General features: G+C 43.4%; 1 protein-coding gene across 1 annotated transcript in view; it reads right to left on the bottom strand.

The window, feature by feature from the left end:
* Positions 1-324: 324 nt before the first annotated feature.
* The window catches only part of ADGRV1 (adhesion G protein-coupled receptor V1), a 394,890-nt gene continuing 382,693 nt past the window's right edge, over positions 325-12,521 (bottom strand). Inside the window, exon 91 of the mRNA XM_054177896.1 lies at positions 325-489. Coding sequence (XP_054033871.1) covers positions 371-489 — 119 coding nt within the window. The 3' untranslated portion in view covers positions 325-370. The remainder of the gene's footprint in view (positions 490-12,521) is intronic.

The following is a 12,521-nucleotide window of genomic DNA, read 5'->3' as shown; positions in this document are numbered from 1 at the left end:
TATCATTTTTATTAATCAGTGTTACACATACAGGTTAATTAAAAAATCTACAGTTTGTGAAATATGTCATCTAGCTACAAGATACAAATCTAGGCCTATGGCCATGGTATCTACTGATGCTCAGCCACTGTAAAAAATTTACAGTTTCTCTCTGATGTTCAAAACCTCAAGCAAACATTCTTTGTTAAAACACCCAGTAAAGCTCACAGCATTCTACTACACAGCTTCATGTTAAGTGGTTTAGTGCAAAAGGATGTACAAATATAAAAATACTGAGGCTTGAATTAAAAAAAGAAAGAAGCAAACAAACAACCCCCCCCCCCCAACCAACAAAATACAACAGAAATAAAACCCCAAGCAATCTGTGGAGTTAGAGGTGAGTGTCTGCTATGGGTATTCTCCTAAGCTCTACGATCTGGGAGTTAGCCATGCTGCCACCATCCTGGCTTCCATGACAAGATTCATTATCGCTGACGCTGAGGCCTGCACCTGAAACAGCAAAAGAAGAAGTTAAAAAAAAAAAAAAGGAAACCAAAGAAAGAATCAGTGCAAATGAAATTTTGGCACAGAAATGGTGATTTTGTGTCTTGGTTCTGGTTACTGAAATGCTTCTCTACCCCACAACCATGTGGAAAGTCTCCTTTGACTATTTCACAGTTCTAAACCCCCAGCGTTATCCGACATCTTTCAGTCCCATCCAGATACTGTTTTTCGTAACTCTACTGTCAGCCACTTTATTTGTCTCAGTAAATGGTACAATAGCTATTCAGAGGTTGCCTTGAAATCACAAAAGCATAAATCAAGGCCTGGTTTAGGCTGGGTTCATGGTCTGGCTCTTGCAGTCTGGTATTTCCAAGGACTTCTTCAAGAAGAATTGATTTTTAATGATACCATTTCCCTGTTAAACTCTAATTCCAGCTGTTTTAATAGGATTGTAATTTCAACATGAGAAAAGATGCTGACTAAATGTTCTTCAAAGCCACATTTTGGCAGAAGTTGGTGTATTGTGTTTTCCTTCTACTGTGAGAGAATAGTAGACTTTGGCCCATGGAAACTTCCAAAGCATGTCTGGAAGAGACCTCAGGAGGCCACCTTCTCCATCCTTTTGTCACACAAGTTCTGCAAGCTCATGGTTTCTTTGGTTTGAGGAGATTTTGGGGGTTTTTGGAGGGGTAAGACTTGAGCTGGTTAGTGTTAAGTTAAATAATATTGCACAAGTTTTTATGAAATGTGTATTTTTCCAGACCACTTCTTCACAGAATAACAGCTGCAACTAGAAACCAGCACAGCTTTGTCTCCTCTCTTCAGCTTTTTCTCTTTCTTTTCTTTTCTTTTCTTTTCTTTTCTTTTCTTTTCTTTTCTTTTCTTTTCTTTTCTTTTCTTTTCTTTTCTTTTCTTTTCTTTTCTTTTCTTTTCTTTTCTTTTCTTTTCTTTTCTTTTCTTTTCTTTTCTTTTCTTTTTTCTTTTCTTTTCTCTTTTCTTTTCTTTTCTTTTTTCTTTTCTTTTATTTTCTCTTTTCTTTTCTTTTCTTTTCTTTTTTCTTTTCTTTTCTTTTCTTTTCTTTTCTTTTCTTTTCTTTTCTTTTCTTTTCTTTTCTTTTCTTTTCTTTTCTTTTCTTTTCTTTTTTCTCTTCTTTTCTTTTTTCTTTTTTCTTTTCTTTTCTTTCTTTCCTTCTTTCTTTCTTTTCCTTCCTTCCTTCCTTCCTTTGTCTTTCTTTCCTTCTCTCTTTTCTTTCTTTCTTTCCTTCTCTCCTTTCTCTTTCTCTCTCTTTCTTTCTTTCTCTCTCCTTTTCATTCTTTCTCTCTCCCTCTTTCTTTCTTTCTTTCTCTCTCCCTCTTTCTTTCTTTTTCCCTCTTTCTTTCTTTCTTTCTTTTTCTCTTTCTCTCTCTCTCTTTCCTTCTTTCATTTTTTTTCTTTCTTTCCATTTCTTTTGTGTTTTTTTATTTGTTTGTTTGCTTAGATTTTTTTTTTTGCTTGGTTTCAGCTGATTGGTTGGTTGGATTTTTGTTTGTGTTTTGCCTTGTTTCCCTTTTAATTGAAATTTCAGATCTTCTTACATCTTAGGGCATCTAGGCTTTAAATTTGTTGAGAACTGCACCATGATACTGCTTACACCTGGTTTTGGTGTTTGGTCACAGAATGAATAGACATTCATTAACATCTACTAGGTAAGTCCTGCTCTAGGGTCTATATGACCTAAGCTCTTGAGAGACCAACAATTACTGTCAGAGTATGACAGGAGTAAAAACACATCAACGTACAGAGACACAATAATAAAGACAAGAAAATTAGGCTCTGAATCATTAAAATAAGAGTACTGAAGATGATTAAGCCATACTTACTAATTTAAATTTATATGCATATTTAACCTTTTCATTGAATCATGGCCTGAATAAGTAAGAGATGCTTGAAAGTCATGGGAAAAAGCCTGCATTACATAAATAAGTTACGTGTGGTGGTTTTGTTTGTTTGTTTTTTTATCTTCCCTAAAACTGTTTTAAAAAGGAAATATGACTGTAGGAGAGAAGCTAAATCAGACTGCTGTATTTACCATTTGGGGGTGGAAAGACAAAGTAATAACCTTGAAGTAAACAAAATGAATGGATGTGGTGGTTTGAAATCACACACACACCCCCCCAACTAATTTGGAGAACTACCCCAAAATAAAATTGCCAGACTAGCTGAGGAAGTATTGGAAGCAAATGAAGCTCTATTTACAGGCAAACTAAAATCAAGAACTATGAAATGCAATGAATATGTACAAAATATACAATATATGTATAATATATCTATATAAACAATTGATAAACAACACAGAAATTCCACTGATTTCCCTGGATGGATCCACAGGAACTGTTCAGCTCCTCCCTCTACTGCCTTCCTCCTTCCTGTTACCTCACACAGCAGTTAAAACAGAGATATCCTGGCAAGGCCAGAAGAGAGAATAGAATAGAATAGAATAGAATAGAATAGAATAGAATAGAATAGAATGGAATGGAATGGAATGGAATGGAATGGAATGGAATGGAATGGAATGGAATAGAATAGAATAGAATAGAATAGAATGGAATGGAATGGAATGGAATGGAATGGAATGGAATGGAATGGAATGGAATGGAATGGAATAGAATAGAATAGAATAGAATAGAATAGAATAGAATAGAATTAACCAGGTTGGAACAGAACTTTGAGATCATCACGTCTAACCTATTATCCAAAACCATCTAATCAACTAAACCCTAGCACCGAGTGCTCCATCAAATGTCTTCCTAAACACCTCCAGTGATGGTGACTCCACCACCTCCCTGGGCAGCACATTCCAATGGCCAATCATTCTTTCTGTGAAGAACTTCTTCCTAACATCCAGCCTAAACCTCTCCTGGTGCATCTTGAGACTGTGTCCTCTTGTTCTGTCACAGGTTGCCTGGGAGAAGAGACCAAATCCCACCTGGCTACATCCTCCCTTCAGGTAGCTGTAGACAGCAAGAAGGTCTCCCCTGAGCCTCCTCTTCTCCTGGCTAAGCAACCCCAGCTCCCTCAGCCTCTCCTCACAGGGCCTGTGCTCCAAACCCCTCACCAGCTTTGTTGTCCTTCTCAGGATGCATTCCAGCAAGTCAACATCTTTCCTAAACTGAGGGGCCCCAAAATGGACACAGGACTCAAGGTGTGGCCTAACCAGTGCTGAGTACAGGGGCACAATGACCTCCCTGCTGTCCACACTATTCCTGATACAGGCCAGGATGCCATTGGCCTTCTTGGCCACCCAGGCACACTGCTGGCTCATGTTCAGCCTACTATCAACCAGTGCCCCAGGTCCCTTTCTGCCTGGCCACTCTCCAGCCACTCTGACCCCAGCCTGTAGCACTGCATGGGGTTGTTGTGGCCAATGTGTAGAACCCTGCACTTAGATGTGTTAAATCTCATACCCTTGGACTCTGCCCATCTGTCCAGCCTGTCAAGGTCCCTCTGCAGAGCTCTCCCACCCTCTAACAGATTAACACCTGCCCCTAGCTTGGTGTCATCTGCAAATTTACTGATGATGGACTCAATGCTCTTGTCCAGATCATCAATAAAGATATTAAAGAGCATGGGGCCCAGCACTGATCCCTGGGGGACACCACTAGTGACTGGCTGCCAGCTGGATGTGGCACCATTCACCACCACTCTCTGGGCTTGGCCCTCCAGCCAGTTCCTAACCCAGCACTCTGTGCTTCTGTCCAAGCAATTGGCTGACAGCTTGGCCAGGATTTTGCTGTGGGGGACAGTCTCAACGGCCTTGCTGAAGTCCAGGTAGACCACATCCACAGCCTGATGCTACAATACTTCTTATGTAGCATTAACATTGGAATTCACTCAGAACATTTACTGAAGCTGAAAAGGGTACAACTTCAAAAAGGGGGGGAAATCCCACATATTATATAAAGGTAATCATCCTGGGATCAGACTTTTGAGGCAAACATTGGCTGCTGGTGTTAGAAAGGCAATTTGACTATACTGCGATTATTCGGTGTGGGGTTTCATAAACACTCTGGTGCTGGTCACCATGAAGAGGTCAGATGTATATTCTTAATATGTGATGCATGCTTTGTGTAAAGGAAGAGGAGGTTTTAGGTTTTCTTGTTATGGAGGCTCTTATCAAGAACTTGTCAAAGAAGAAGCCTGAAGTAGGCTACTTTGGGTTTACCAGGGCCATGTAAGAGCTGACCCTTTTTAGGAAGAAGAGCTGCAATGTAACCAGGATACCAGCTTACCAAACAGTGGGCACACTGGGAAGAGTATGACTGTTTACACCATGGAGTTTCACAAGGTTCATAGGTCCAGGTTGCCCTCAAACTGGTCCAGAATTTAAATTCAACCAGATCCCACAAAGATTACACTCCTCTAAGGATGCTAGAGGTAGACAGCAGCTATGTAGCAGAGAGTATTCCTTTTCCCCAACGTGTGAATAAACTATATGAAGAAAAAGACGCAGGAAAAGGAGGCCTTTTCTTCCTTCCTTTTCATATCAAAGGACAGGCTGGGAACTGGAAAGTCACAGCTCTCGCTGCAAACCCAGCGAGGTCCCTTCAGTGACATCTACTGGTTGAAGGATTTTGTCAGCGCCTTCCAACGTGTCCTTGAACACCAGCTGTTACCACCTTGCTCCTTCAGACAGGTCTCAAACTTTCACTGCAGCATCTTAAGGGAGTCAGAGCTTGTTTTGTAATTACTGCGCTCCTATCTCGGGGGGACACTTCCATAATTATTTCTATTGCAGGTATATGATCTGTTAGAAATTAATAAGCTACCCAAGCTTTAATTTTTATTTTCAGAGGTTTGACTTTACAGAAATGACTGTAAAAGGCATCTAAGCTTACAGAAATAAAGTTCAGATTGGATGAAAAACTTCCTGGGTATTATGCAGTCACAATCACACTAGTGGGTAGAATATTCTCATCCAAATGAGAAGTTGAATGAATATGCAACCTGGTTACCCTGACTTCCTTTTCTTCTGTAAAATAAGCCCTTCAAAACAGCAGTGACACTGGCTGATTAGGCAAGGCAAGCATCTGGCACTTTGCCACTGTCTGAATGGTTTCTGCTCTGTGACAATCTCCAGGAGGTTGCACTGAACACCTTTCAGAATCTGAAATTTCAGATCTTTAGTTCAGGATCACCAACCATGAGAAGCCCTTGGTGAGGCCACACCTGGAGTGCTCTGTCCAGTCCTGGGCTCCCCAGTTCAAGAGAGTCAGCAAACTACTGCAGAGAATCTAGTGGAAGCTACAAAGATGCTGAGGGGCCTGGAGCATCTCTGTGAGGTAGAAAGACTGAGAGACCTGGGGCTCTTTAGGCTGAAGGAGAGCAGACTGAGAGAGGAGTTTCTCAATGCTCATCAATATCTGAAGGGCAATGGGAAAGAGGGAAGGACAGAAGCACACTCTTTTCAGTGGCGCCCAGCAGCAGGACAAGGGGCAACAGGCACAAACTGGAAACCCAGGAAATTCCATCTGAATAGGAGAAGATTTGTTGTGAGGGTGCTGGAGCCCTGAAGCAGGCTGACCAGAGAGGTTGTGGAGTCTCCCTCTCTGGAGAGACTCCAAACCCAGTTGGCCATTCTGATCCTGAACAAGCTGCTGTGGTTAACCATGCTTTATCAGGGACAGGACTGCACCAGATGATCCCCACAGGTCCCTTCCAGCCCTCACCATGCTGGGATTCTGGGATTCTGAAATTCTTAAACCAGGCACCTATAGTGGTGACACCAAGGTTTAAAAAAGAGCTGACTCTGGAACCTTAGCTGTACCAGACTGAAAGCTCTGAGCTGGTTTATATAACATGATTGTTACGATAGCCACACTCCTGTGGGTTTATTAACTTACACAGCAGAATTTTCCAAGAATTCTCCAAATATCTATTTAGAATTTATCCCACATGCCTCTAAGCAAAAAAAACCCAAACCACTGAGATGTGGATATACCAATACTCCCCACTGACACTGTCCAACATATATCCAACATATATGTGCCAAGGTAGTTTGCTCTGCTCTAACATATGAATATATCTGCAAAGACCTTTCTACAAGAGTGGGTCACCAGTTAGAACTGGAGGGGATTGGGTCCCTCTCTTGACTTTACTGTGTTTTGCATTCACACCACTCTCATAAAGAAGTGACTTGGTTCATATTTGTGCATCATGAAGGGGGAGATGAAGACCATTTGAAGGAAATGGGAAAATGGATGGAAACTGAGAGATCAGCAAAGTTGTTGTGCTTCTATTGTATTTATACTTTGGTGAAAAGCTGATGGACAGCTTGCTGCTTTGGGATGGATTCCATCTACTTTTATTCTGTTGGCTCCTTTTTTAACTCCCCAGCCCTAACCAGAGCAGAAGTCCTTAGGGAATTCTGCTATACTGGGCTTTAGCCTCCAAGGCAGTAACACACAGCTCTGTGACAGTCTGGATGATTGACAATGGCCTTATTAAAATGTCTGTCAGCATAAACCTTGCAAAAGAAATCACAGGAAAAAAAGAGACCAAGTCCAAAGTGACAACACTTTTAAAGTGAATTGGTGCAATTAAAAAAAGAACTCATTAGCAATTGTCCTCCTCAGCAGAAGCCATAATTAAAATTAAAAAACATTAATAATAATTAATAAATATTTTAAAAAATAATAAATGGAGGTGTAATGCCCCAGTAATCCATGAGGAAATAGTTTGGGACCTGCTGAGCCACTTGGACACTCACAAGTCCAAGGGACCGGATGGGATCCACCCTAGAGTGCTGAGAGAGCTGGCAGATGAGCCGGCCAAGATGCTCTCCATCATTTTCCTCCAGTCCTGGCTCACTGGAGAGGTCCCAGATGACTGGAAACTGGCCAATGTGGTCCCCATCCACAAGAAGGGACGGATGGAGGAACCTGGAAACTCCAGGCCAGTCAGCCTGACCTCAGTGCCAGGGAAAGTGATGGAGCAGATTATCCTGGCGGCAATAACTGTGCACCTGAAGGATGGCCAAGGGCTCAGGTCCAGCCAACATGGATTTAGGAAGGGCAGGTCCTGCCTCTCCAACCTGATCTCTTCCTATGATCAGGTAACCCGCCTGGTGGATGTGGGGAGGCCTGTGGATGTGGTTCACCTGGACTTCAGCAAGGCCTTTGACACCATCCCCCACAGCAAACTGCTGGCTAAGCTGTCAGCTCGTGGCTTGGACCACAACACTCTGTGCTGGGTTAGGAACTGGCTGGAGGGCCGAGCCCAGAGAGTGGTGGTGAATGGTGCCACATCCAGCTGGCGGCCAGTCACTAGTGGCGTCCCCCAGGGATCAGTGCTGGGCCCCATGCTCTTTAACACCTTCATTGATGATCTGGATGAGGGGATTGAGTCAGTTATCAGCAAATTTGCAGATGACACCAAGTTAGGAGCAGATGTTGGTCAGTTAGAGGGTAGAAAGGCTCTGCAGAGGGACCTCGACCAACTGGACAGATGGGCAGAGTCCAACAGGATGGCATTCAACAAATCCAAGTGCCAGGTGCTGCACTTTGGCCACGGCAACCCCATGCAGAGCTACAGGCTGGGGTCAGAGTGGCTGGAGAGCTCCCAAACAGAGAGGGACCTGGGGGTGCTGATTGACACCCACCTAAACATGAGCCAGCAGTGTGCCCAGGTGGCCAAGAGGGCCAATGGCATCCTGGCCTGCATCGAGAATAGTGTGGCCAGCAGGAGCAGGGAGGTCATTGTGCCCCTGTACTCTGCATTGGTTAGGCCACACCTTGAGTCCTGTGTCCAGTTCTGGGCCCCTCAGTTTAAGGACATTGAGACACTTGAATGTGTCCAGAGAAGGGCAACGAGGCTGGGGAGAGGCCTTGAGCACAAGCCCTATGAGGAGAGGCTGAGGGAGCTGGGATTGTTTAGCCTGGAGAAGAGGAGGCTCAGGGGTGACCTCATTGCTTTCTACAGCTGCCTGAAAGGTGGTTGTAGCCAGGAGGGAGTTGGTCTCTTCTCCCAAGCAACCAGCACCAAAACAAGGGGACACAGTTTCAAGCTGCGCCAGGGGAGGTTTAGACTTGAGGTGAGGAGAAAATTCTTCACCGAGAGAGTCATTTGTCATTGGAATGGGCTGCCCAGGGAGGTGGTGGAGTCACCGTCCCTGGAGCTGTTCAAGAGGAGATTGGATGTGGCACTTGGTAACATGGTCTAGTCATGAGGTCTGTGAAGGCAGGTTGGACTCGATGATCCTCGAGATCTCTTCCAACCTTAGTGATACTGTGTTAGGTAAAAGGTTGGACTTGATTGTAAAGGTCTTTTCCAACCTTAATGGTTCTATGATTCCATGAATAGGCAGGACATGCCCCTGAATTTTTTTTCCCCCACATTTGTTCTATAATTTCCCTCACATAAGGTAGCTTGGAGCTGGCTGGCCCTCCAAAAGGTTCCTTCAGTGTAAGAGACAAAGTCATATGGTGATCACAGTGAATCCTAAATATGTGTTTCTATAAGGACATGCACATATTTGATGGAAAGTAGGAATTAATTGGCAAGGCTTTTTAGAAGCCATGGATTTATGGCCTAAGAAGCCCAGCTTTAGGGTTTCTTGCATCAAATATTAAAAAAAGAAATTCTGACTGAGGGGTGACCTCCTTAAAGTTTATAAATATGTACAGGGTGAGTGCCAATAGGATGGAGCCAGGCTCTGCTCAGTGATGCCCAATGACAGGACAAGGGGCAGTGGGTGGAAGTTGAGGCATAGGAAGGTCCATGGAAACATGAGAGAATTTTTTTCACTGTGAGGGTGAGGTAACACTGGAACAGGCTGTCCAGGGGGGTTGTGGAGTCTCTGGAGACCCATTCAAGACCCATCTGGATCCATTCCTGTGTGGTCTGGTATAGGAGATCCTGCTCTGGCAGGGTGGTTGGACTGGATGATCTTTCGAAGTCCCTTCCAGCCCTTAACATAAAGGTAGCATAAAAGCTGGCTAAGACACAGTATACTGTTGTCCACCTCATTTGCTACAATGCAGCTGTATGCTTTCACCTGACCCATTCTGTACTCCAAGTTAATCTGTAATTAGGCCCAGCATTAATGATTACAGAACCAAGGGCTAAGTGCATGGTTCTGTGACACATTTCTTTAGCAACAAGGCCAAGTGTGCCAGCACATCCACTTGTGGAACTGCTCTGCAAACCGCATGTTACTAAACCACCATGGGTTAGAGAATAAAGTTATGTTAGTGGGGGTTGTTTTTGTTTTGGTTTTGTTAGGGTTTTTTAAGCTTCATCATCCATCCTGCATTCCTCCTGCTGAGATGGGTTATCTCCAGTGCAAGGGTAGGGCAGGAGGAGAGAGCTTTGGTTATAGCCCCATTTTCGCCTATTCTGGCTGTCAGATGAAATCTCATGGCTACAGGCAGTGAGTATAATTTAAAGTAACCTGCAGGCAGCTTCAGTCTACACAAGGAGAATGGACAGGTGAAGTGCAAAGAGGCATAAAGACATATTCCTCTGCTAATCAGTGCTGATCCTCAGCCAGCCTTTAGATCAGGAGCTAGTATTTTAGCATGGCTGAGGCTAAGTTTGGTTATAGATTCACAGAATCATAGAATTATAGAACTGCTTTGCTTGGAAAAGCCCTCTAAAATCATCAAGTCCAACCACAGCCATTAAACTATGTCCCAAAGTGCCATGTCCTCAGTTTTAGGAATGACAGATAATGGAGGTTGCTATTTCTACTTAAACCAGAGAAAGTAATTTCTGTTCTTCCTCTATACCCAAAAGCCACACCTCCCAGTTCAGGAGGGATAAAACCAGTTAATTTGGTGCAAAGCAGCTTTTCCTTCCTCTCCCAGTTAAGATGAGTACTTTTCAGCCTACTGAAATAAAGACTGGTCTAAAAAATGTTTGAGAAGTGCTACTTAACTGTAAATTATTGGTAAGGCAGCAAAAAGGCATCTCTGCTGCCCAGATATTTTAGCCTGTTTAGAGAAGAGGTGGTGAGCTTCCAGCTGCTGATGACCACTGCTTCTTTTGAGCTGGGACTGGTCCACAAAGGGCATCAAACTGATGTGGAGTGGTGAGGGGAGAGGAAGAGAATGAGAGAAAGGATGACAAGGAAGAAGGAGTCTCTAACCTGAGTTGTTGCACTTTAATGAGGGACAAGCAGACAGGCTTTCAGTGCCTGCTAGCTTAACTGTATCATAAAGTTCCTGTCAGACTACAGCTCACTGAAGACTTAAGCAGCACAAGCCTGTACTACCAAATAGAGAACAAATTCCACTTTCCACCACCTCATCTCCCTTTTTGTTGCTTCTACAATGTTCCCTCCTTTGTGCCATCAAGAGCACCTTGACTCCTTGATCACCCACTGAGCTGGGTTGGAGAGCAGGTCCAAATGAAAATAAAAGACTTTTAGTTACAGAAAACCTCACATTTTTGGTTGAAAGTATGTGTGAAGCTATAGCTTGTAATGAAGGCAAAAGCTGATAAACAATTACTGTGTGGTTAAAGCTATTCTGACCACAACAACACCTTTCCAGTTTGGCTTGCTCAAATGCTGGATGTGTGGCTGGAACCAGGTGGCTTAGAAACCATGGGGGTTTGCCCCTGTCATCTTGCTGGGGACTCAGTTTGGGCGCAGGAATAAGCAGAGGGGCTAAACAGCCAGATACTACTTGAATCATTAATGCAAACAGAAGCACTTTTCTCTACCTGTGGCCCAAGATGCCTGATTCTAATCACATTAGTGGAAAAGGCTCACGAGACCCAATGGTAATAAAATATTAATAGAGAAGACAATAATAAAATGTAGGCAGAATAATCAAAAGCTGGTTCTAAGCCTAATTATTCTATGATGAAAAGTAATTAGCCAAGGATGGAGCCTGAAGATTTATCAAAAAATCATTAAATGCTAATGTTGTGGTGAATTACATTGAACACATGTTTTAACTACTGCTGTTGCCTAGATAGTTCTTCATGATTTGAGACTCATGAATCATAGAATCCTGGAATGGTTTGGGTGGAAAGGGACCTTTACACGTCATCTAGTCCAGCCCTGATGCAGTGAGCAGGGACGTCTGCAACTGCAGCACCTTGCTCACAGCTCCATCCAACCTGACCTGAAATGGTTCCAGGGATGGGGTATCCACCAGCTCTCCAAGCAACCTAGGCCAGGGTCTCATCACTCTTAGTGTAAAGAATGTCTTAAAGAATGTCTTCCTCCTATCTAGTCTGAATCTCCCTCTTTTAGTTTCAAACCAACATCCCTTGTGCTTCTGCAATTGTCTGTGAATTATCTGGTTTCCTTTAAAATATTAAGGAAGGAGTAAAAAAGTAAAAGCTACCTTGTTAGGTACTTAAAAAATACCTTTGCAACTGTAAGCTAGATTTTAAAGTCTTGCCCCAAGTCTGTAACTGCATAATAAAGGACAAGTACTCTGCAAAATGCCCAGGAAAATTAATCCATACTTTGGGACAATCTTCATAAACATTTTCATTTCTTAGTGTTAAGACAGCTATTAGTCACTCAATTATCTTCATATTTAGAAGAGTTTTCCACAATGAAAATTTGGCTTAGAAGGCCAGAAGGCCAACTGCATCCTGGGCTGCATTCACTGCATTCGAAGAAGTGTGGCCAGCAGGTCAAGAGAGGTGATTCTGCCACTTTGGTAAGACCTCACTGTACTGTTTCCAGCTCTGGAGCCCTCAACACATGAAGGACATGGACCCAATGGAGACGGTCCAGAGGAGGGACACAAAAATGGTCAGGGGTCTGGAACACCTCTGCTATGAGGACAGGCTGAGGGAGCTGGAGTTTAGCCTGGAGAAGAGAAGACTTCAGGGAGGCCTAATAGGAGCCTGCCAGTACCTGAAGGTAGCCTACAAGAAGGATGGAGGGGGACTATTTACAAAGGCCTGCAGTGACAGAATGAGGGGCAGTGGTTTGAAATTTGAGAAAAGCAGATTTAGATTGGATGTTAGGAACAAGTTCTGCACCATGAGAGTGGTGGAACACTGCAACAGGTTGCCCAGGGAGGTGGTTCAAGCCC

Source organism: Dryobates pubescens, chromosome Z (assembly GCF_014839835.1).
Source record: "Dryobates pubescens isolate bDryPub1 chromosome Z, bDryPub1.pri, whole genome shotgun sequence".
Lineage (NCBI taxonomy): Eukaryota > Metazoa > Chordata > Aves > Piciformes > Picidae > Dryobates > Dryobates pubescens.
This window is presented reverse-complemented; position numbering and strand designations above follow the sequence as displayed.